This window comes from Megalobrama amblycephala, linkage group LG7, assembly GCF_018812025.1.
Source record: "Megalobrama amblycephala isolate DHTTF-2021 linkage group LG7, ASM1881202v1, whole genome shotgun sequence".
NCBI classification, from domain to species: Eukaryota; Metazoa; Chordata; class Actinopteri; order Cypriniformes; family Xenocyprididae; genus Megalobrama; species Megalobrama amblycephala.
This window is the reverse complement of record NC_063050.1, coordinates 46,776,438-46,803,087: the sequence shown is the minus strand read 5'-3', so window position 1 is coordinate 46,803,087 and position 26,650 is coordinate 46,776,438. Positions and strand designations below refer to the sequence as shown.

At 35.1% G+C, this 26,650-nt stretch overlaps 1 protein-coding gene across 1 annotated transcript; it reads left to right on the top strand.

Moving 5' to 3' along the window:
* The first annotated feature begins 5,322 nt into the window (after window positions 1–5,322).
* Window positions 5,323–26,382, top strand: micall2b (mical-like 2b). Its single transcript, XM_048197806.1, has 18 exons — window positions 5,323–5,337; window positions 5,908–6,224; window positions 6,996–7,044; window positions 9,941–10,082; window positions 10,719–10,867; window positions 11,106–11,236; window positions 13,084–13,521; window positions 15,946–16,272; window positions 16,473–16,639; window positions 17,134–17,182; window positions 17,686–17,876; window positions 19,733–19,800; window positions 20,123–20,240; window positions 23,022–23,124; window positions 23,214–23,287; window positions 23,547–23,661; window positions 24,225–24,271; window positions 25,393–26,382. The coding sequence occupies exons 2-18, from the start codon at window positions 6,082–6,084 to the stop codon at window positions 25,476–25,478; spliced, it is 2,397 nt and encodes a 798-aa protein (XP_048053763.1). The 5' UTR covers window positions 5,323–5,337; window positions 5,908–6,081; the 3' UTR covers window positions 25,479–26,382.
* Window positions 26,383–26,650: the final 268 nt, after the last annotated feature.

The following is a 26,650-nucleotide window of genomic DNA, read 5'->3' as shown; positions in this document are numbered from 1 at the left end:
TAAGAAGTTCCAATCAACTAAAGATGTTACAAATAAGAGGACATGTGTCTAAATCGTCCTAATGGATGATGAGGAGGAGAGTTTGAGTGGACTCTCCAATGATCACCGCTGGAGAATTGCAGAGATTAGTTGAGTCTTGGAGTCAGAAAGCCAAAAAAAAAAAAAAAAGATCAGTACCTCACCAGAAGTTGTTTGGGAGGTTTTCAAGAAAAAATCTTCCCGCTCATCTACAAACAATCTCCAGCATATTCAGTTGTCAGACACAACTGGAACTTCAAACGGGACCTGGTTCTGTGGTCAGATGAAACAAAAAAAATGAGCATTTTGGCAGCAAACACTCAAGATAAGTTTGGTGCACACAGGGATAAAAAGTACCCCATGTGTACAATGAAATATGCTGGAGGTCCTGGACATCATGTTCAGATACATGCTATCATGGATTCTACCAAATACCAACAGATAAAAATATCAAAACCTGAACGCTTCTGCTAGAAATCCAATGGGCCATGGTTGGATCTTCCATCAGGACAATGATCCAAAACAAACATCAAAATCAACACAAAAATGTGTCACTGAGCACAAAATGAAGCTTCTGCCATGGTCTTCCCAGTCCCTGGACCTGAACCCTAAAGAAAATGAGTGAAGTGAACTGAAGAGAAGAAGCACCAACATGGAGCTGGGAATCTGAAGGTTTTGGAGAGATTCTGTATGAAGGAATGATCTCTGATCTCTTGTCAGGTGTTCTCCAAACTATCAGGCATTATAGGAGAGAAGTAGTTAAAAAGGACATTGCAATAATTGGGTGCCAGTAATTGTAGCCAATGTGAATGTGAACTAAAGAAAAACATTTATTTCATAATGAGATATTCCCCCCACATTCAATTGTTTCACTTCAGTGAAAGGTTAGAATTTTATGGAAGCTTGTTTTTGCCACAAAAAAAAAAAAGGAATTGTGACTTCTCACAATTCTGACTTTTTTTCTCAGAATTGCGAGATTTAAACTCGCAATTGCGAGTTATAGTCAGAATTGTGTTATAAAGTCAGAATTGTGACTATATATATCACAATATATACTTTATATATCGCTGACTATAACTCACAATTCTGACTTTTTATCGCAATTGACTTTTCTCAGAATTGTGAGATATAAATTCACAATTCTGAGAAAAAACGTCAGTCTTTTTTCCCTCACAATTGGACATAACACGGAATTTCGGGTTTATATCTCACAATTCTGAGAAAAAAGTCTTTAGAACTCGCAATTTTGAGTTTATATCAATTGTGAAATAAAAAGTCACAATTACCTTTTTTTATTTTTTATTTCATGGCAGAAACAAGCTTCCATAGAATTGTGATTTTTTTTTTTTTTTTTTTTGCATGAAAGATTAAAAGGATAAACAATGCAGATTTATTTTCACAGCTGCCTTTGCTCATATTTACCAAGGGTGCCAATATTAGTGGACGGCATTTCTGACACTGTTGTTTTAGGCAAAATGTGTTTCTGTCTTTAAATGCATTTAAGAAAACATTTTAAGAAGCATTGTTGTAAACCCAGAGCTGATAGTCAAACGTGGCTTCCTCTAGGAGTGTATCTGCACCTTCAGCTTTCATCTCACACTGACACAAGACCTGTTTGAAGATCAAAGCCAGACTTTTGCTTCCACATCCAGTATGATATGACAGAAAGTTGAAAGCCATGCTTCTGTATGGGCTGATGCAAGCAGAAAGAAAAAGACAAAAAGAAACATCATAAGATGGAAATAAGTATGGGGCAGAACTTTCATTTCTTGATTGGTTACTTCATTAAAATGAATTAAACATTTTTAAGAAATCCTGCATGTAGAAAAGTATGTTTTCCAAAGGTCCAAAACACATTTATGAAAACGTTAGTTTCCTCTGACAAACGATTTTCATTATTAACAACAAAACCATCATAATTTCCTTTAAAACATGACAAAATACAGCAAACCAAGATAATGGTCATAATTACTACAGTGCAAATGTGTTTTTGACAAGTTAATGGTGAATATGAAACATGTCAAAGCAAGTGCCTGTCATTATCCACTCCATTTCCCTTGTAATATGCAGTGAGAAATCTGAACCACTGGATAGAGGACTGTTAAAAGTCAAATAAAAACCCTTCTCCCGCAATAATAAATGACATTCAGATAAAAAATATGACATTTCCATGCAAAGATTTTTGGTTATTTAGTTTTATTAGTGCATAGTGGGAATTTATACGTGACGTTTGGGGCTGGTAAGATTTTTTTAATGTTTTTGAAAGTCTCTTGTGCTCACCAAGACTGTATTTATTTGATCAAAAATGCAGAAAAAAAGATTGTGAAATATTATTAACATTTCAAATAACAGTTTTCTATTTTAATATATTTTAAAATGTAATTTATTCCTGTGATGCAAAGCTGAATTTTCAGCAACATTACTCCAGTCTTCAGTGTCACATGATCCTTCAGAAATCATTCTAATATATGTCAAGTTTGAAAAGAGTTGTGCCATTTTTCTTTTGAAGCTTTTGCATTTTGTGTTGTCTTATTTGTGCAGCATTTATTGCCACTTTTGATCAATTTAATGCATCCTTGCTGAATAAAATTATATTAAAAAAGTCTTACTTTTAAGCAGTACAAGTATCTCTAAATCATATAAAAACAATTTATTTGACAAATTTAAGTCAAATAGCTTGCATGGACCTAATGTCTAAAATGTACAAAGCACCAGTTATGCTTGTTTTTTTTTTTTCATGACCATTGTTTGAAGTCTTTAAAAATCACAAAATCAGCACTGACTGCGTTTAGCAAGTTTGCAAGAAACCACACCTCTCAAATTTATAATAATAAAATGAACACGCAATAAACACTAATTCTGGAATGTTGTTGGTTTACTTCATAGCAGATCTACATGCATTGTCTGTGTAGTTCCAGTTTAATTTGCTAAACAGAAATCATTACCATTATTTTTCTCTCAGAATGAAATAATGTTTATTTTGGCTGTAAGAACAGCATTCATTTTAGCCTAGAAGAAAACAATAACACAGTATCACATACTCCCCCTCATTCTCTGTGTATATTGAGGGCTTCAGAGATAACAGCTTCCAGATGTTCCACATTCTCATTCTTTCATTGCCTTGCTTTACTTCTATCTGCCAAAGAAGTGAATTGTTGTCGTTAAGACAGTTTCTTTCTGTCAGTATGTTTAGGTAACTCACAGGGCTTTAAGGAGGCAGAAACATTTTATCACACACATACACAATGCAAGAGTTTATAGGAAATGGTTCATTCACTTGCACTTTTAATGAGTTTTAAACATCTCTTGGCATGCAGTCTGAGCGTTTCTGACCAAAAAATGAATTTCTTGTTTCTTCTGTATGTTCCAATTAAGATAAAGGTATGTGTGGGCTGCTGCTGCAATTATTTATACTGTTTATACACCAAACCACGTTTAATTCTAGAACAAACTAGAATTAACTTCATTACTAACAAAAATAGCTTATTCATTCAATACTGTTTTAACTATGAGCAAAGACTTAGCACACATTGATAATTAAATAAGAACAAAATAGTAAGAAAGTCCATTTAAAGGGTTAGTTCACCCAAAAATGAAAATTCTGTCATTTATTACTTACCCTCAAGCCGTTCCACACCCGTAAGACCTTCGTTAATCCTCTGAACACAAATTAAGATATTTTAGTTGAAATCCGATGGCTCCGTGAGGCCTCCATAGGGAGCAATGACATTTCCTCTCTCAAGATCCATAAAGGTTCTAAAAACATATTTAAATCAGTTCATGTGTAGCCTAGTGCCTCAATATTAATATTATAGAGCGACGAGAATATTTTTGGTGCGCCAAAAACCCCCCAAAATAACGACTTATTTAGTGATGGCCGATTTCAAAACAATGCTTCAGGAAGGATCGAAGTATAATGAATGAGTGTATCGAATCTACTGTTTGGAGCGCCAAAGTCACGTGATTTCAGCCGTTGGCAGTTTGACACGTGAACTGAATCATGATTCGATACACTGATTCATTGTGCTCCACTGCTTCATGAAGCAGTGTTTTGAAATCGGCCATCACTAAATAAGTCGTTTTTTTTTTTTTTTTTGGCGCACCAAAAATATTCTCGTCACTTTATAATATTAATATTGAACGACTGTACTCACATGAACCGATTTAGATATGTTTTAGTACCTTTATGGATCTTGAGAGAGGAAATGTCATTGCTCCCTATGAAGGTCTCACTGAGCCATCGGATTTCAACAAAAATGTCTTAATTTGTGTTCTGAAGATTAACAAAGGTTTTACGGGTGTGGAACGGCATGAGGGTGAGTAATAAATGACAGAATTTTCATTTTTGGGTGAACTAACCCTTTAAGGCCTTTAAAAACGCTTACCTTATGCTGTCTTCATGTGCTCTTGGAATACGAGTTTCCTAGGTAAAAATTGCACATGAACGCTCTTCCATTTCGAAACTTGAATGCGATGAGCTCATAATCATGACTTCAGAAGTGGGAATTATCAAATTTCCTATAGTATGTGAAGGCAGCATTAACTCCTTCCATGAAGACGTCATACGCTTCTCGGGAGTTTCAGGGGATTCTCAGATTCACACGGTGATATCAGTGAAAGTCACTTTGGTGTGGGTGAGTGAAAACCAAAAGCGTTCAACATAACAAATATGTTATGTTCATACCAAGGTGTTATCATTATTTTTTGGACATCTTCCATTTTGGAGGCCTTTCGTGGTGTGTATTTATTTATTTATTTTTATTTATTTTATTTTTTTCAGTATGCCTATATCAAATTACCTCTTACATTAATGTTGTCAAACTACCCAACTATGATTTGGTCTCTTACTGACATCTATTGGTCAAATAATGAATGACAACCATTCCAAGTCTTCAAATGTTTGACAGATTCTGTTTATACACATTCTAAATTATATACTGTGTTTTATTGTGAAACTTTATTAATTCATTAATTTATTCACTACACTTACTAAACAGTGGCACATGTTGATAATTAAATATTAACAAATAAGTCAGAAAGTCCAGTTTTAAAGTTGGTTTCTACCTAAAAATGTATACCGTTTATATAACGCAAATCTTAAAATAGTTAAAGGTCAATCATGTCTAAAGTGCAAGCCTCGATTTTGTATTTCCTTCAGTGTGATTCAGCAAGATTAGACAAGTCCAACAACACACAGCCAAGACACACCCATATGAACATAACGAACACCACCTGCATGTGAACACTGACCTGCAATAATGCACCTAAAGTAACACCTGCAGGAATACACAGGAAGTCATGGATTTACAGAAATATAAAGTATGTACACTACCAATTCCATTTTAGTCTGAAATTAGAAAAAAAAAAAATCAGATAGTGGCATTTATTTTAAGGAATGATCTAAAGTAGCCTACACTTTTCAAGCAAAACATTTCCCAAAATAAGTTTGTGTAAGAAAGCAACACGTACTTGTTCAAAATTGAGTATATGGACACTTTCTGGTTGTCAAAGGTTAGTATAACATTCTCATAGTTAATGTAATGAGCAACACCTGGTGGGTCACCTGTGTGAACTTGAGGGGAAATTACTTCATACATTTACATTTTAGCATTTATTTGCACTTGGTTTGATGCTTTGTAACCAATGAAATAGCATTCATAGATTTTCCAAGATTATCATGGCACTTGCAATGGAACACACATGTTTTGGTACTTTTAAGTGCTTGGTACATGAATATGTAAATGACTCAAGGCTATGCTATAGCCTATAGGCTATCAAAGTACCGTGACATTATCATTTGGTACCATTATATTACATTTCTTGTAAGGGAAGTCCTTTAAAAACGCTTACCTTAAACTCCACCCATGAAGACGTCATAACTCTTCTCAGGAGTTTCAGGGGTTTCTCAACTTCAGCTGAGGGTGAAATCACTTGGTGTGGGTGAGTGAAAAAACCAAAAGCGTTCAACATTCAGCTTTCGAGATCCCATTGGAAGGAAGGAGGCGATTCCAGATTCCGTGTTCAGTTTAAAGTACTAGTCCCGGGTTGAATCGCATTCGCACCATGGCTGCTGTGAAGGCGCTTCAACAGTGGTGCAAAATCCAATGTGAAGGATACCGGGACGTGTCGATCACCAACATGACCACATCTTTCCGGGACGGTTTGGCGTTCTGCGCTCTAATTCACAAACACAGACCGGAGTTGATGTAAGTAACATCCCCCACAGAACAAACGCGCGGGTTGGTGTTGCTTTGTGCTCAGAAAGAACAGCTTCTGAAATTTGGACGAGCATTTAAATGCTTAACATTCAAACGTAGAGTTTGTTTACAGTCCTATCAGACTTTAGAACATTTAGAATTGTGGTTCAAAACAGAACTTGTGTCGAGGGCATAACATTTCAGAACGTAAGATGACATCAGTAAACGTTTTATTCCTTTTAGAAATATGTGAACTTTTAGAATTCATGGTGAAGAAATGTATTACTTAGGAAAAATTGGACTTCTTAGACCTTTAGAATTTAGGAACATAACATGGGTACTATACCTTAAAACTTAATATTATTAAATGTTTAGTCCTTCATGACTAAGAAAATCACTTTTTTTTTTTCATCTAGGACCAGGATATTAGAACTTTTAGAACTTGAGTTACATTAAATTAGAACTTAGTACAAACATTTTGAAAATTTATAATTTCAAGCTAGATGTTATGATGGGAATGTTGGAACTTTAAAAACCTATTTTAGATCTTGGGAAACAGATTATGTGCTTAAAATACTCAAACTTTGTGTTTATTCACCGTTTACATCTTCTAACATTCTAGTTGTTTCAAGTGGGTATCAGGCACTTGTGATGACACTGCATTGGTAGCCTACATCCTTTATTTGTGTTTGTATTAGTGTCAGATTTACATTGTTAACATTTGGCATGGGAAAATCCCTTTTCTGTTCACTCACTCATGTTTACTTTGCTCTCTTGCAGAGACTTTGACTCTTTGAGCAAGGAAAATATTTACGAGAACAATCAACGGGTAAGATATTATTAATTTACTCTATCTTTATCAACTTTTATCACTTTTTTTCCCCCCTGTAGTTTCCATTACCATACGATGACCTATTTTTTTGTATCTTTTAACTGTCTCCACAATAGTTAACACTTTTCCTCATATGACTGACAGCCCTTTAAAGTGATTATCAACTATATGAAAAAGGAAGATTAACATTTCTTAAAAAATAAAGGTTCCAAAAGGGGTTTTGTGCTATAGAAGAACCATGTTTGGTTCCCCAAAGAATCTTTCAGTGCACAGTTCTTAAAAGAACCATTTTTTTCTTAATGTGAATACCATTTTAGAACCTTTATCTTTGTGTTTGTGGGTTTCTTGGATTGACTTTACGTTTCTTTCAGTTTTAAAAAATAAGTTGTTTATACATTACAGTTTTAGGTTCTTTAAAGCATTCCCACAAAAAAGAACTAGAGAATAAAAGTTTTTTTGTGAAATATAAATATGCTCTATTATGGCCTCTGCTAGTAAAGCTCTTGCTTTGGGTCTTTATTTTTAAGTGAGCAGATCAACAACTTTAAGTTTTTTGGGAAATTCCTTCATTCCAGGAAGTTATGTTTCCTAGACCTCTCATGGAGCTATTTGACCCATGTGTGGTTGACCAGGGCTATGATGTGACCGATTGAATGCGTGCTCAAGGCCTATTCTTGTGGTTTCTTCTGTTTTTGGGGCATTTGAATCACATGTTGTGCTGTCGTAGACCATTATAAATCATCATCTGCACACACTTCCATTCCTGTTTCCACGGAAAAAGGAATGCTGTCCAAAAGGGCATTATTGTGAAAGAGAATACAAAAGCATAATGAAAGTACAAAAGAAATGCTAATGAATAGCTTTGTGTGCATGTAAGGACAACAGTCTCTTTCCAAACTGAACACGTGTGTGTGTGTGTGTGTGTGTGTGTGTGTGTGTGTGTGTGTGTGTGAGAGAGAGAGACGGAGAAAGTGAAAGTGTTAAGATAAGGTAATGCATGGTTTACAGGGTGGAGATTCAGGATAAGGTAAATAGAAACCTGGCGCTGACTAAGAGTTCAACGTTTTGTCACATGCGTAATAGCGCCAAAGTAATGAAATGTTTTGTCCCCTCTAAGTGCTGTGCTATTTTATAAATAAGAAAAAAAAGGAGAAAATGTATGTATAAAATACACTGTGTGCAAAGTAAATGAGTCTTAACATTCTCAGTTGTTAGCCAACTGTAGCTTTGACTTGGAAGTGTTAGTAATGATCTGTAGTGATTCCTAGTGTCTACATTTAGATTTGTGGTCTTTGAATCTCATTACCTGTTCTGTGAGTTCTTGAATGAATCTTTACAGAGAAATGCCTCCTTATTCCTCTACATTTAGATTTTATCAAGAGATTTTTTTTCTCTCTTTTTCATTTCTCTCTGCTTGATCATGTCTGCTCTTGTTTATTTTTTTTTGTTTTTTTTTTCTCCCAAAGAAATCCAGGCCAAGTTCACATTTTTGTGTGTGCATAATGGCATGGTGAAATTATAGTTCTACCCCAGGATGGAAAATCACCACAAATTACAAACATTTTCCCAACTGTTCATTATTGTAACATTGTTAACTATTCATAAGCTATGTGTTAAAAGTTGATCTAGTGACATTTGCACCATTGTGAATAGCATAACACTGACCAACTTCCTCAGTTTTAATAGCTAATGTCAATCAATATGTTCTTTGTAAGAGCTGATAAAAGCAGAAATATAGTTGTTTAATTTGTAAAACAAACAAACAAACAAAACTTCAAGCCACAACATGTAAGATTTTTGGATTCAAATATCCAAACACCACTAGAACAATGATTCTGACTTGTGTACTTGCATTATCCCAGATGTTTCCAAGAATGTTTAAATCCAGAGAAATAAGAAATTTTAACCAGGACATGGATGTGTCCGATTGTCCGTGCGTCACCTATTAGTGACGTCATACCCGCTTTACAAAATAAAACCAGGAAACGCCAAAAACGCTTTAATATATTATGTTTTATTAGACAAGGGAACAACTGTTTGGATACATTTATAGACAGAAAACTCATTGTTATATAGCTCAACATGTTTACTCTTATTGTTTGAATCTCGTTTTCTTGACTTTATTAATCGATTTAGCTTACTGCAGTGCGCAACAAGTGTCTCATAGCAGCTGCTGAGCGAACGCACAGAGTAACGTTATAATTTTCCACACACTCAAATGTATCTAATATGATCAAACAGCTCTGCGGAAGAAGCGCTTGACCTGAAGAAGCGGAAGCGGCAACTGTGGCATAATACAAGATCCACTGCTCTCGAGACGTGTGTTGCGCTCCTCTCTCATTAGCAATCGCTCCAGCGGCCTCGTTCAGCTCCAGCATCGCTCCGTTTCATACTACAGTAGCGTTAATTATCTCATCCATGAACATGATGTCTGCCCGAGTCCTGTCAAGATTCTTTTCCACCGGCTATGAGGTGAAGACGACATCTACCATGACTCCGCACTCAATCTTGGCGTCATCAAGCTACTTCTTTGTTTTGAATAGGCGACCTCTAGCGTGAAAAGTTTCATATTGCGCCTTTAAATGTAATATAGAACAGACAAGGATAATATTCATCAACAGACTGTATCAGTTATGTTCTTTCCCTTTTGCAGCCTGCAGATATCAAACATCTTAATTTGGAATGATTTCTGCAGGTCTAGCACTTTATAAAAGGAATATATTAATTTAAAAACGCTTTCAATAGGAAATCCTCCAATTGTTCTGCCACAGAGATGTTTCCGCGATATTGTACATGCACACATACTGAAACATCCTTAATGGTGAGAGCTAAATCCCTCTTGTGTAATTCTTACCCCTCTCATTCATTTTTTTTTTTAAATTTTTTTAACCAGGCTTTTGAGGTGGCAGAGAAAGAGTTGGGTATACCTGCCCTGCTGGATGCCGAAGACATGGTGGCTCTAAAAGTGCCTGATCGGCTCAGCATTCTGACCTATGTGTCCCAGTACTACAATTATTTCCATGGACGTTCTCCCAGTAAGACATGCGCATACACACACACAAATTTCAGTACTTTCGCTGCAAAGCTGTTACCCACCCAATTTACAGAAGTTATAATTGTTTTCAGATGTACAGATATCCACAGAAGTTACTGTACATTGTTACTGCACCTCTCTTCCCAGTCCGTCAGTAATGCTCTGGGCTGCGTTTCTCAAAAGCATTGTGAGCCAAGTTGATTATAAAGAGCAATGGTGGTTATATGATGTTTTCGGAAGCGCGGCCCAGTTTAGATCCTGTCTTTATGAAGCCCCTCCTTCTGAAAAGTGCAATGTGCTCTGATTGGTCGGTTAGACCAGTGTGTTGTGATTGGACAACACCTTCAGCTTGTTTGGGGAAATCTCACTCCACTTTCCATTTCTTCTAATGTCAACACACTACTAACCAAACTCAAATAGGAAAACTCATACTGATATAGAGAATAACTCTCTTTGGAGTGACTTTTTTTTTTATTTTGCAGACATTTTTCAACAGCAACGTTACACACTAAAGAAAGTTGAAAATGTAAAAAAAAAAAAAAAGAAAAAAAAAGGCATAAGAGGTCCTCTTTAAAAACATGTTTACCGTGTGGTCATTTTCAGCATTGCTAAAAAATTTCACTCTTTGGATGTGCAGTTGGGGGTATGGCGGGGATTAAAAGACCAGCCGAAGAGTCTGATGAAGCACCATCTGAGAAGAAGAACCAACCTGTCACAGCTAAAGTTTTTGCCTCACCTAAACCAGCCACAGAGAATAAGACGCCTAAACCAGCAAATGAAAATAAGGTACAATATGTAACTTATCTGACATCTGTTAACTCGTATAGGAACTTTAAACTGTTTGACAGTTCTTTATTTTTGTGGAATGTGTGTAACGGGACACTGCCCTTGTCTTAGGTTACATTATTCTGAGATAACTGATGTCAATATTGTCATAATTATTGATTACTTGATTGATTGAGATATACATTATATTGAGGTGTTTGCACAGAGACTAAATGATTTTTTTTGTCGTCATTTCCAGAGAGAAGTTTTGGCTGAACGTGCCAATAAATCAGGATCTCTGAGCAGCAGCTGTAGCATGTGTAACCAACATGTTCACCTTGTTCAGCGCCACCTAGTAGATGGGAAACTGTACCACAGGAATTGCTTTAAGTAAGTCACTTCTATTTTTTTGAGCCATTGTTCCTTTTATTAATTTATTTTTAACTTTAAGGGTAAAAATAGCACATCTATGCAAATGCATCCACCTCACATGTCTAGTGAATCATGCTTGAAATGACATCACAATGATTTCATGTGTGCAGTATAATGTGGGAAACATTTTTGTAATAGCTGCCTGTCAGTAATAGCTTGCTGTTCGTCAGCTATCATAGTTCATTGTGATTTGTCACCTGATCATTTAGTACAATAGCAGTACAAGTAGTTGTACAGTAGTTTTTGCCATGACTAAAAGGGAGTGAATATAGATATCTGTTTGACTAATATACTAGAAATCATTCACCTTCTGATGTCTTGGAAAGCCTTTACACTTTATTTTATTTTATTTTATTTTATTTTATTTTTTTTTTTTTATTTTTTTTTTTTGGTTTTTTTTTTTTTTGTTTTGTTTTGTTTTGTTTTGTTTTATTTTGTTATTTTATTTTATTTTATTTTATTTTATTTTATTTTATTTTATTATTATTATTTTATTTTTATTTTTTTATATAAAATGATCAGATAGCCATCCAGTGCAAATAGGGGTGAGCAGGGCACAACCTAATGCGGGGCTAATTGTAACCAGCATGACAAAACAAAAAATGCGGAAAAATTCAAAAATCTTTGGAAGATATCACATTGAGGCATGTTATCACATTTCACTTGCATTCTTTCGGGGTAAATAAAGAAAAGTATACACCGTATTAATGAAACAAAACCACATAACTTTACTAGACGTGTGAAATTAATTTAAAAAATAAAGAGACTGAACCTTAAGTGGATTTACACAAATTAAGAAAGTCAAAAAATATTAGGTTGTGCCCTGCTCTCCCCTACTACGGAAGAGGATTAGGGCCAAGCAATAATAAAAAAAAAATAAAACCATCTCGAGATTAAAGTTAAATTTTGAGAAAAAACTCATTAAATTTCGAGAAAAAAAGTCGAGATAAAATGTTGAATAAACTCATTAAATTACGGGAAAAAACTCGTTAAATTACGAGAGAAGTCGAGATAAAATGTTGAGAATAAAGTCATTAAGTTAACGAATTTATTCTTGTAATTTAACGAATTTGTTCTCGTAATTTAACAACTTTTTTCTCGTAATTTAATTTCTTTATTCTCAACATTTTATCGTGACTTTTTTTTCTCGAAATTTAACGACATTTTTCTTATTTAACAAATTTGTTCTCGTAATTTAACGACTTTTTTCTCGTAATTTAATGGCTTTATTCTCAACATTTTATCTCGACTTTTTTCTCGAAATTTAACGAGTTTATTCTCAACATTTTATTTAGACTTTTTTTCTCGAAATTTAACGAGTTTATTCTCAACATTTTATTTAGACTTTTTTTCTCGAAATTTAACGAGTTTTTTCTCGAAATTTAATAACTTTAATCTCGAGATGGTTTTATTTTTTTATTATTGCTTGGCCCTAATCCTCTTCCGTACCCCTACCCCTTTTTTTTTTTTTTTTTTTTTTTTTTGACAATACAGTACGGTACAATATTTATTTGTATAGCACATTTAAAAGCAACTGAGTTTGACAAAAATGATGTGCAATAAAAGTATACAAACCAAACAAACATGAGATGCACTCACAGAGGCAGAGAAGGTTCAAGGAAGGTGAAAAGCTGATAAAAATAGTTGCGTTTAAAGTCAATTTTTAAAAACCAAAATAGAAGGGGCAGTTCTAATATGAATTCGGGAGACTGTTCCAGAGTTTGGGACCGGCAATTGCAAATGCACGGTTTCTTCTGTGTTTAAGTCTGTATTGTTTTGTTCATTTCAACCTCCCTTGTCAACAGATGCAGAGAGTGTTCCACTATTCTTCTCTCTGGCACCTACAAGGCTGGAAAAGAACCAGGCACTTTCATCTGCAAGACACACACAAGCACAGAGAGGCCTCTAACCACAACGACCACACACATCACAGTGCCTCCACCGAAGACGCAGTCTACCTTTATAACCAAGACTGACCAGAATGCATCAGGTGGAGGTACTGGAAAAGCTGGTTTAACACCTAACGCATCTAAACCGGGTTGGCTGGCCAATAAAACTGACCGTACACCCGCCCGTGGGTTAGACGTCACACCTTCTCCAGCAGTTCAGCTCACGCCAGCACCAAAAACAACTCCAACACCAGAGATAACAACTCTGAAAACCTCCTTCAACCCCAGAACACCCACAGAGCCTCTAAAAGCTGTAAGCAACAGCGCACAGAAGAGCCAAGAAGCCAGAAAGAGGTGAATGTCTTTTGGTTCAGTATTCTGATATTCTCTTTGTAAAAAAATGTAGATTTTGGAAAAAAAATACTTTGTGATCAGTACTGACTGACAGTGTAAATGTGTTTCTCTTGCATTTCGGATCAGTGTTGTTAAAGGTGCTCTAAGCGATATCACGCGTTTTTAGGCCAAAACATTTTTTGTCACATACAGCAAACATCTCCTCACTATCCGCTAGCTTCCTGTCCCCTGAACACACTGTAAAAAGACGCGGTCTCTGTAGTCGCCACAAGCTCCGAAAATGGCAATAAAAACAAACTGGTGCAGCCTGGACCACGAAACATAATAAACATGCTCCAGCCAATAACTGACAAGAATGACTGCTTCATGAATGTTTCAGGAAGCCTTTGTTTTGTTTGACAACACTTCAAACGTCAACAGGAAGTTACTCCACCCAGGATCACTTAGAGCACCTTTAATGTAAAATAAAAAACGTTTTCGTTTGAAATAAATTATAAATATTAGATTAAAAACTTGAAAGAAAATAGAAATGTTGCCTTGTCAGTTAACTTAAAAATGTTTGTTGAAGTACCAAAATGACTAAAACTAAAATAAAAATAAATGAAGGCTATATAAAATAAAACAATTTAAAATAAATAGAAAAAATAACCACTAAACGCATAACAAAATGACAAAAATGTAAGCTGAACCTATTACCTATACTTTAATAGTGCTAAATTCCATAAAATATGGGTGGTTTAAGAATTTATCATATATCAGATTGTTGAATTGTATTTAGGGATGCATGATATGTGACGGTGTCATGTCTGCTAATATTGCAACTTTTAATTTATTGGTATTTATCGGTTTATTGGCCAGTATTGGATATTTAATTGTGTATTATCATTTCCCCAATTTTTTACATTTTAGATCTCCCTTTACTGTCATGCAATGCTCATTTAAAGTTGATCTTTAGAAACTCTAATAATTTAACATTGTAAATCTCAAAATAAATATACATTTTTCATACTATACATTATAAAGTTCTGGGGCCGTATTCACAAAACATCTTAAGGCTAAAAGTAGCTCCTAACTTGCCGATTTAGGAGAAACTCTTAAAAATAATGGGCCTGTCAGTCATAATTTTAGGAGTTCTAAATTTTTGCTCTAAGAGTATTTCACAAAGCATTTTAGCGCTAAAACTAGCTTCTAAGTCTGTGAAACGTTAGGAGTAGTCAAGAGGACTCCTAAGTCACTAAGACCAAATCACAAACAGTCCTAATCCACCCAAAGACTCTGTACACCATTGAGGCAATAGCGATAGAGCCTTAGTTGCTGAACTTTTTCTTTATAAATGCAATACATTTTGATTTATAGATTTGAATCTACAATGAGATGCCAAAAAAAAAATCTTTAACAAATAAATAAATATTGTCCTATTTTAAAACCTTTATGGCAACAATGGCAACATTTTATTTTGACTTTTTTATTAAAAAATATTTATTTGAATAGGGCAACATTTGCATTTTAAAACCTTTATTTTTCATTCTACAATATTTCTATGATTAAATCGCTGACTCCTCCCCCATCAGCCAATCACTGTGTGTATACTCCATAGCAACAAGGTCAACCCCGCCCTTACTCTTAGCTTAAGACTTCAGTCTATTCCTTAGTAAATGTTTGTCTCAGCAGCTTTGTGAATAGGTTTTAAGAAAAAACTCTTAGCTAAGAACCTTTACTGCTATTTAGGAGAACTCTTAGTGGTAAGATAAAATGTTTTGTGAATACGGCCCCAGATGCCTAAACTCACAAACTTTTTATGCGTTTTGGCTGTTCATTTATACGACAGCAGCGATTTGGGGCCTGAAAATGCAAACTTTTAAAAATGGGCTTCAAAGTGCAAGTTTTTGAAAACACTACCATTATCGTCTCCATGTAAACAAAAAAAAAAAATGCACATTTGTGAAAACATTAGGCACATAGTGTTTCTTTACAAAGTGATGTCGCCATCTACTGGCCTGGCAGTGTAATACAGCGTTTTTAATCATTTTAATAATTTTCGTTCAATCAACTGTGAGAATGGGGATCGTTTTGACAACGTTGTCATCTGTACATGAAACCTTTCAAAAATGTAAAGGAAAAACATTTCTGTTTTTAGTACATCGTTGTCATGTAAACGTAACCTTAAAGGGATGGTTCACCTAAAAATTAAAATTGTCATTTACTCACCATCAGGTTGTTCCAAAGAAACCTATACGAGTTTCTTTGCTCTGCTGAACACAAAAGATATTTTGAAGAATGTTTTTGACCAAACAGTTGTGGGGCACCACTGACTTCCATAGTATGGAGAGAATTTTTTATCGGTTATAGACCATAACTTGACTAAATGTTCAACTAATTGTACTGACCAGAACCTTTTAATATTGGTTTTGTTTTCTTGGTTAGATTCTTTGAGTCCAGCAGCAGTCCCAGCAGTAGTCCCAGCAGTACTGTGCCTGCCAGTAAGAGCACCTCACCATACACCTCAACTACATCTGTGAGCCCAGCAAGCCTTAAAACTCCTACAACAGAGAGTACAACGCCTAAAATCACTGCAGGAGCAGGTAAAAGCCGAGTTCTGCTACGGGTGGGAGACTGGGCAAAAACACAGGACACAGAAAAAGAGAAGGAGAATGAAAAAGAGAAAGCCAAGGCTGTGATCGGAAAGATGGTGACGGTGGAAAAAAATAACAACTCGTCTCCGAGTTCAGTTGGGCTGAAAGCAAGTGTCAGGTGAGCTACATTCACCTACATAGTTGGCCTTGTATACTTCCACCCTATGAAAACAAGTGATAAAGGATCATGATAAAACAGAATTATACCCTCTATATGTACTTGAGTATTGTTTAAATCCATGTTGAAGTGTTTGTTGACGTGTTAGTGTACAAATACACATCCATTAACACATTCTTCTCTCACTTTGGTTTCCATAGTAATGTTTCCCCTGTGGAATCGGGTGCTAAAGGCACCTTTAGTAGGGTGCGTCTCAAAGCACTGGATACCGATGTGAAACCTACTGCCCCCGCCGCTACAGCACCATTCTGGATCAAAGATACAACCTTATCCAGGCCTGTGAGCACGCTGTCATCCAACAGCAAGGGTGAGGAAGATGAACTCGCCAATATACTGTCATTTCTAGATTGATAATTTACAGAGCTGGGTCTTATTGGTTGTTTGCAGAGATAGTTTTGCTTGACGGATTTGATTTTTCTGTACCTTTTGATACGTTATTTAATATAGATGCTTAAAATCCTCACTTTACAGTGACTTTAAACTAGGATATATTCAAAATCAGTATCAAAAGCTTTTGTTGGTTTTTGATTGCATTCCTGTGAAAGAAAAAAAAAACCCTCAAAACCTCTAATGGAAACATGACATGACGTTTTACATTATTATAATTTAAAAAACAAATAAGTTTTTAAAATGTATATTAATTAACTATATTAATATAAAGTGTCATGTCACGTTTCCATTTGAGGTTTATACGATTTAGAGGTATAAAATACACTGTTAAAAAGTTTGGGTCGGTAAAAAAATGTATGTAAACTTTATAAGCTATTTAGCTATAATTCAAATCTTTTGATGTAATTTCAGAAAATGATACAGCTCCATCTGGCTGGAGGTCCATGCTCAAGCCTGTGAAGTAAGTTTGCTCATTTCCATCGTCTCAACCAAATGAAACCAGCTTCTGATCTTTGTACTAATACTGCCTTGTTCTTTTGTGTACAGTGAATAGATGAATCATTTTATGTCATGTTCTTTCTCAGTAAAATTATCTTCTTCTCTATATGATTTCCCTAACCAAATAATCCTGCTCTTCATTGATTAACTGCTTCATTCTCCAGAAGGTCTGTCCCTCCCACTTCTTCATGCTCTATTGTGATTGGTTCTCTTGATGGCCGTGTAAACCCGCTGCGCCCAATAAGACCAGCGGTGGGTCGTATCTGATAGTGCCCCGAGCGATAGAGCTCATTGCACAAGCACTTCCCCCATGAAGATCTTTCACCTGTAACTAGCCCTTTAAATTCCTGCCCCACCCTCCCAAACTTTCACCCGTCAGAGGTGAGAGAAGGGATGCTAAACGTTTAGTGGCTCAGAAACACAGCAGAAAAGTTTAATATCTTTCTCTTGTTTCCTATTTATTAGAACTGCCAGTCCTATAGAAAACACCGGCTCACCCTCCAAAAAGCCAGAAGCAGCTTCTTCTCCACGGACATCAGGTCTTGGAATCACCACGATATCCACTCCTGCTCCATCTACCACCAGCATCTCCATTAGCATCAGCTCCCCCAAAGCGCCCTCGCCTAGCCCGATGAAAAATGGGCCTAAACCTAGTGGTAAGACCTGAGGAAAATGTGAGGAAATGGACTTGTCAAATATTTCTTTTATAAGAAATATAATGTGTGTGTGTATAATATATATTATATATATATAAAAATCTTTATTCAAAAGTGGAGGTCACACAACAAATACTTAGCAATGTATAATAAAGCAATGAATTTTATAAAAGGGGTTAAGCATAAGCTTGTAAGCATAAAATATATATGAGTTTATAATATAATATAAAAGTTAAAACGGAGGGTTGTGCTTAACAAAATTATTAATTATATAGATTTATGCTTATAAAATACCACAGTTAAGATAAAATACTTCCTCTGAAAAAGAGATTTTTCCCTATTATTATACTATTATAGAATTTAATATTTTGAAATTGGCCTTTTTAAAGGTGCTACAGGAGATGTTTTGTTTCATACATTTTTGCAATATTACTTGAAACTGTCTTTACTAACTGATAAAAGACTATTTATTAGGTGCACTGAAAGGAATAATATTAATATACATCATCTGTGCACGAGGTAGGGCCTTAAAAACATCAGCCAATCGTTTACGCAATGATCGCGTAAACGATTGGCCCTCTGGCTTGTCAATCACTGCCATGACGTTCCTTGTGAGAGACGTGCGCGGCTGCGCATTCCAGTAACTTTCCACACTCTACAGGCGCCGCATGCAATGTTTTTGTCAGGAGACAGGAGTAACAACTGCAGATTATGAGTTACCTGCGGTGAGTCCGACATAATGAATCCACTAACACGACACAGCGAATGCCGGTGGTAAACACTCGTTTTCCAATACTCGTGCACGAGTTTTGGGAGGCGTTCCCTCGAAATGAGCTGTGAAGGAGGGGGGTTGTTCTTACGCATGCGCTCATTGCAAAAACTCACTAACAGTCTTTGGTTTCTCAGTCGATGAAAAGATCCTCTGTAGCACCTTTTAAGTTTTTGTTTATATTATATTTTGTTTTTTTTTTGTTTTTTTGGCTTCATTACACTCTAAAAATGCTGGGTTAAAAACAACAAAGTTGGGTTGAAAATGGACAAACCCAGCGTTTTATTCAATCTAACTATTGTTATTGTTAAATTACTATATGTCTGGCTGATAATCAAACCAATAGGTTAGAAATTAAAGATCAGACGCATAATTACTAGAGGCAACAAAAATAATCAAAAGGTGAACATTTATTAATAAGCAATTTAACAAATGTTTAAATATTGTTCATTAAACTTATTAATAAATGTTAATTTCCAACATATTTTGGGTTCATTTTAAGCAAGCAATACAGTAATTTTTAAACAATATTTGAGTTATTGTTTAGCAGGTTAGGCAAGCATTTAACCCAACCCGCTGGGTTTGTCCATTTCCAACCCAACTTGGGATATTTTTAACCCAGCAGTTTTTAGAGTGTACAATCACTGAAAACGATTTTTAATGATTTTAATTAACAATAACAACACTGCTGAAAACAGTACAATTTTGCTTCTCGGGTAAATGCGTCTTGTTTGTGTGAAACAAGATCAAGAAGCTGATTTAAGGATATTTTTGCAGTGTATGATTGCCATATATTCACACATCAGGATATACACACAGTCCTTCAAACTTATTTCAGAAGATATCAACTTGATGTAATTAACTTTATATACATGGTACTGTGTCCAAAAACCAAGGTAATACCATGATACTTTCTGTAAGGGTGCCAGGTACAGCCAAACTTGCATTAATATGTTAACATTAGTATTAATTGTGTTAACATGAATAAAGGAGCACTGATTGCAGTACTTTCATTTTTTTTTTTTTCTCTCTCTCTCTCTCAATTTCTCCGTTCATCTGTCTGTTTTCCTCTCTGTCTTTCTTCCAGACTCCAGCAGTGGCAGCAGTGTATCTCCCGTTAGTCCCTCAGGGACTGAAACTCACAAATCGCACAAGGTGTGTGTCAAAACAATAATTACATGTGTTATCTGGTCTTGTGCATTTCTGTCTGCACTGATGTGTGTGAGTGTTGAGGGATTATTTTGTCAAGGGGCCTATTTAGACTGTTTTGGAGAGTCAAAAGGACCTTTGGGGCAGAGTTATGTTTGAATAGACTGCTAGAATCAAAATAGAGTGACTTCATAGTAAGCCCAGACTCTATTCAGTTCCTCAGATAGACTAAAAAAAAAAAAGCATTGAATAAATAAACCACTGTGGATCTGTACAGAGTAATGTGCAAAAGTTCACATTTGACATATTCTGTGTTTGTTTGCTTTAGCCGGGCTACATTCCGAAAGAAGACATTCAGAAAGAACTGAAGGAAATTGAGATGAATATGAACGAGTTGCAGAAAAGAGGAGTAGAGCTGGAAAAACAACTCAGACAATGTGATGAGGGTCTGTACAAAAACACACACTCTAAAAAACATCTCACTTTTTACAGTTATTCAAATAATATGAAGGAATACATAGAGACTCACATGACAAAGGAAGATTTATTTTACCGAGAAGTGGATCTATTGGATCTAAAGCAGGCGTCTATCAGCGGATCCGTCTATCAGCTTCTATCTGCTTTCAAACACTCCAGTGTGTATCTGTAGAAGTGCTCAGTGAAAAGTGTCAAAGATGTCTATTTACAACATGTTTTTGAAGCGTTGATCATTGTAGCCAATTACAGACATATCTGTTGAGTGCATGAACATAGTGGCCAGTCAGAGGTGTTTAAGAATCCGCTCAACAGCGCTCAAAATGCTTAGGGGAAATGCTGGTATCATCACATTTTTTAAATTTCAGTAGCAACTTGTTGCAATTGTCTTTCCTTCCCTAATGTGACAAATGGCTTCTAGAACAAGAAAAAAAAATTTTAGGGTATTGCTTGAATTTGTTTGAGAATTGCTTGGATTATTGTCATTTGGAATGGACACTTTTCTCAGACTGATGCATTTCCACAGTTATCAACATCGTAAATCTAGTTTTTCATATTTAAAAAATTTAATACGCATTTGTAACACTAAATATTGTTATATTACCTTGTCAGTAAATGACAAAAAAACAAGTGAATACTGCTGCGAGGGTGTTTCTAATACAACGGCTGAGGGAGTGATGGCAAATTTGACAGTTTTGTCTCTTCTGACCAACGTAATCAATCTCTATACATTTTCCTTCTTTTGGAAAGTTGTGGAAAGTTGAAATTTTTTTCGGTAACACTTTACTTGAAGGGGTGTGCATAAGACTGACATGACACCTTCATAATCATGACATGACACATGTCATGAATATGACGGAGGGTTTATGCATGTTTATGACAACTGTCATTAAGTGTCATTCGGTCAGTTATGTCATTTTTAATGCAAAGATGACATTGTTTGAGATGTCCGAGTTACGACAACTTGACATAAACCAATACATCGTAACCTGTCAGTGTCTTTGTCATGACAACTTGACATTAGCAAAACATCATAACCTGTCATAAACATGACATAGCAGATTAATTATCAAACTTAAAAAACTACTTAGTTTTATGGGTTAACATTACATTACATTATTTTGGTAACATTTCAGTATAGGGAACACATATAAAAATGATTAACTATGACTTTTCCCTCAATAAACTCTTAATTTACTGCTTATTATAGTTAATTGTTAGGTTTAGGTATTGGGTAGGATTAAGAATGTAGAATAAGGTCATGCAGAATAAGGCATTAATATGTGCTTTATAAGTACTAATAAATAGCCAATATTTTAGCCATATGAATGCTAATAGTAATAAGCAACTAGTTAAAAGACTCTAAAATAAAGTGTTACCATTATTTTATAACAGTGTCATCTTTTTTAAGAAATTTGAAATTGTCTATTATCTGACCTTCTGTTGGAGGAAACTTAAAAAAAAACAAAAAACAAAAAAACATGAAATGAAAAATAGTCATGACGCTGTTATAAAATTATTTGTCAGAGTATTGTCACTTAATGACAAGTTCAATTTGTTCCACTTTACTTGAGCTCAAGATACATATTCATGACACTATTATAATGGCCTCATGACAGCCAATGTCAAAACCAACCACATGACAGTTTAATGTAATGTTAACACATAAAGCTAAATAATGTCAAGTTGTCATGACAAAGACACTGACAGGTTATGATGTGTTGGTTTATGTCAAGTTGTCGTAACTCGGACATCTCAAGCAATGTCATCTTTGCATTAAAAATGACATAACTGAGCGAATGACACTTAATGACAGTTGTCATAAACATTCATAAAACCTCCTTCCTATTCATGACATGTGTCATGTCATGATTATGATGGAGTCATGTCAGTCTTATGCACACCCCTTCAAGTAAAGTGTTACCTTTTTTTCTTTTGCTATTGGACTTCCTCTTCTGAGAATGTGAAAAGGGTCCATTGCTGTGATTTCATGTGAGTGACAGGTTGTCCCGCCCTCGCGTCCGTAAACGCCTCATCAGAGAAGAGAAGAGATGATGTCGCTGTTAGAGGGAGGGGAAGAGATTTTGACTAAAGATTACAATGAGGGCAAATTAATTTTTTTTTTTTTTTTTTTTTTTTTAAAGTGCATGGACAAATTTATTATAATAATGCAATATTAAAAAAAAAGTCAATTTTGATTTCACGGTGACTTTCATTAAACTTTCATTTCTTTTTTTTTTTTTTTTTTTAACTTCATAACAATGCCTATATGAAAGTTTTGATTCATCCTTACTATGAAATAATGAACTCAGAAAAGAGGATCTATGTTTTAGAATGTTTTGGTGCTCTAAGCATTATTTAAACATGCTTATTGAAACGTAAGCATTCATAGACTGATGTTGTCCTCTGGTGCTCCAGCAGGTGGAGACAAATATTACAAATGTATATTGTCAGCTCTTAACATTTTCCCCCGGTTTAATAGATAAGGCTTTGTCCCAGACTAAAATGCATGTTTGAGCTGTTTTAACTGAAGCAACTTGCACTGACATATATTAGAATATGTCAGTTTTATTGTTTTGTTTTTTCTCAAGATGCACACCAGTAATGTATTTTCTAGGGCATGTTTATAAAAGCTACTTAAATGTCCTAATTGAACTAAGGCCTAATCCTGGCTTAATCTAAGCCCTGTGAATGTAATGATGTTTAAAGGAATCTTTCATTTCTTTTCTTTTTTTCTTTTTTTCTTTCTTCAGAAGGACAAGAGGACACATTAATGAATGACTTAATGGTGGACTGGTTTACCCTCATCCGAAACAAACAGGTCTACATGAGACGCGAATCCGAGCTTGTGTACATGTATGTGCAAACTGTTGAAAGCTGATAGTGAATATCCTGTATTTCTGAGTGCTCTGTGTATTGAACAGTGTTATTGTCTGTTATGATAGTGCCAAGACGCAGGATCTAGAAGAAGAGCAGCCCAGTGTTGAGGCCGAGCTCAGGAGACTAATGGAGAAACCAGGTTGGTACGACACTGGAAAAAGTCTAGCATCATCCACTTGGTTTAATATTTTGTTTGTATAACGCTATGGCATTCATACTTTTTGGGGTCACTGCATCTCAGGATGCTGATGAAGCTTTGTGTAGACTATTGTAGTAAATGCAAACAGCTTGATTTGGTCTTATTCAAGAGGTCTAATTTGTTTAAAGACTTAACTGCTTCATATCACATTCTATGTAAAATCTAATCTGGCTACACAATTATTTTTTTTATCCCATAGATAGTCTGAAGACCTTTCGTGATCGTAAACGAGAGGAGGAGCTGATGGCCAAACTTGTGGAGATAGTGAATGACCGGAACGCCATAATAGAGGGGCTGGATGAAGACAGACTGAGGTGTGCAGGATGCAACATATATCATATATCTCATATCATATCTCTTTGTGCAAGTGAGATGAGTAAATGCATTCTCACATTTAGTCTAGAACTACTATAACCATCATGTTTACATGCAACACCTCTGCACTTACTCCTGATTTCTCTCAACATGGGGACAGGAGAGCTGTCAGTCAATACATGGGAAAACAGAGTAACTTGCATTATTTATTTGAAAAAGTAATTTCTAGTTACTTGGGAAAAGTAATCTGATTACGTACTTGTAATGCATTACCACCAACACTGATCATATTATATAATATCATATATCATATTGCTTTATCTTACCTAATCTTATCTTACTGCTTAATATTGCATAAATAAACAGAATACTTTTCTGAATTTTCTTGCATATACATAATTTTGATGAAAAAATTAAAAACATTTTGCTTTATAATACTATGCACAATATTAATTTCTTTGTTTAAACTTAATATTGTTTATATTTAACCAGACTGTTATTGAATATCTAAAACCTTTACATAATGTGACATTTGTGGCTCTTTTTACACCTGCATCCACAGAGAGGAAGAGGAGGATGAGCAGCTGAATAAGATGATGCAGGATCTTGGTAAGTATGATTATGTAGCATCAAACCCTGACAATAAAAATGTTTTACATATTTTTCCCCCATTGGGCTTTGAAAAAAATATGGAGAAACTAGAGCAAAGGAAGTAAATATTTAACCTTTAACAATAAATAATATTGTAAGGAAATTTAACAGAAATTGCCACAGATTTCCCCAGCAGTTTTTGTACAATAGATTAGATTACATTTCCCTAGCTAGAAACCGATTACTGTGTACCAGCTGGCTCTGATTTTAAAGAGGCAGAAATGTGCAGCCAACTCTATTTATTATAGTCCATTCTGTTAAATGATTCAAAATGAACATCCCTTCCTGTTTGCAAATATTGAGAGGCTGGCAACAGAGAGACAATTGTTTATTGTCACCATTTGTTCAATGATGGCACAGAGGATTATTTTTGCTAATGTTTAGTGTCTGTTTCTAGTCAACATAATAGTATAAACCTATATATTTAGTGTGTAATTGTAAACCATTTTAGTAAATCCTACTGCACATGAGATTTTACTCAAGGCAAGGGCAACATTTTCATTTAAAGGCATTAGTGTCCGATGTGCTAAATGTGGAAAGCTTGGAAAGTTTTCAGATCTAAAAACATGCATTAATTTCACAATATTGTTGGCACTTTTAACCCAGCTTCTTTTTCTTTTTTTAGTTTCTATCACTGATGCAAAAACTAAAGTTTGCTATTTGGAATAACTAGTACCTGTTCAACTCTCCGCCCACCAACTCAAATTGCTATGAATCATGAGAGTAATTACTCAGTGCATGTTTATATATGCCACGTTTTGCTACCAATTTTGATTTAATGATCACTAATGGAAAACATGGGTATCTAGCCTTAGCTAATGATCTGTCTGCATTTTATATGCTAAAATGAGTTATCATAAAATGTATAATTTACCAACCTAATTAAACCAATGCATAAATGTGGGCAAAAGTCATAACCATTTGCAATTCATGACATAAAAATGGTCTGAAAGCCCTGGAAGCTGTTACTGGTGTTCTGTGGAATCAAATGAGACTGTGGTCACCATTAGTAAATGACCTCTTGAAATGAACTTTATGTACCTTACAGTTAAGTATGTGTTATGCTCTACCATTTGCAGATATAAAGAAAGAAAAAGTCAAGAAAAAATCTCCCATATCCCGGTGGTTTAGCATGAAAAGTAAACGGGCGTCTGCAGAGAACTGATCCTCATGGAGGGTGTGGCTGTGTGTGTTTTGTCTCAGACCGAATGTTTCTGCTGCAGTTTGAGGTCAAATCACAAAATGTAAATTGCAGATACACAGACTTTAACAAATGGTATTTTTGTGAAATCACATCATTATGTATTGTCACACTGTTTATTTTTTTCACGTACTTTTGCGCATTTTTCATCTCCTGTCTTTTGTGGGTGTGATTTGCGCACTTGTTAGCAAATGTTTTGCACTTGAATCCTTTGAATAATGTAGATTTGTTTCTCTCAGTCAGTGTTTCATTGGGGAATTGGACAGTGTTGAGAGAAAGGAATTCTTTGCTACTTATTGATTCATATTGGATTAAAGCTGAAATGGACAGGTTGAGGTCCGACCTTACTATATTCACACTCTGATGCTTGACTTTTTTTGTTTTTTGTTTGTTTTAACATGTATTTTAGTTAAGAATATATTTCTTTCCAATTTTAATCATTTTAATGGTCTCTTATCCTGACACACTTATACACTATCTCAGCAGCAGGGGGCAGACAGTGACTGATTTCAGCAAGAACACTGTTTGCCATTTAATTTCTCAACAGACTGAGAGCACTGATTTAATATGGTCCTTTTTAAGAAATTATATAGGATTGTTCATTTAAGAGTCTGTAATGTTGCTACGGTACTAGGATTATGCTTTTAACCACTGTCCAGGCAGCTTTTTATTTTTTCCGTAAATATGAATTGTCTGGGTCTGCGTATGGTCTGCTTTTCTCACTGTATTTGATCAAAGGTACATCTTAAAATGTGTAACAGACTGTTTAAGTATTTCTACCAAAAACCAAACCAAAATCATTTTTTACTTGGTACTCAACACTTATTTCCAAACCTTTATACTGTACACAATAAATTTTAATAATCAACATGAATGTTTTTTCTTTAGTCCATCTGCAGTTATCAGAATATAATTACCTTCTCTCTTTTAGTTGCCCCTTCCATTAGCAAAACAAATTTGTTTGCATACTTTTAACCAGGATTGCTGTATGAGCACTACAAATTTCCATTTTAAATTACTACGTAATGAATGCAAAAAAAAAATAAAATAAAAAATTGAAATTTAGGTATGGCCATTGTGATTTTACACCAGGAAACTGCTAATCTGAGCCTGTTGTTATTATTATAGCCTGTTAC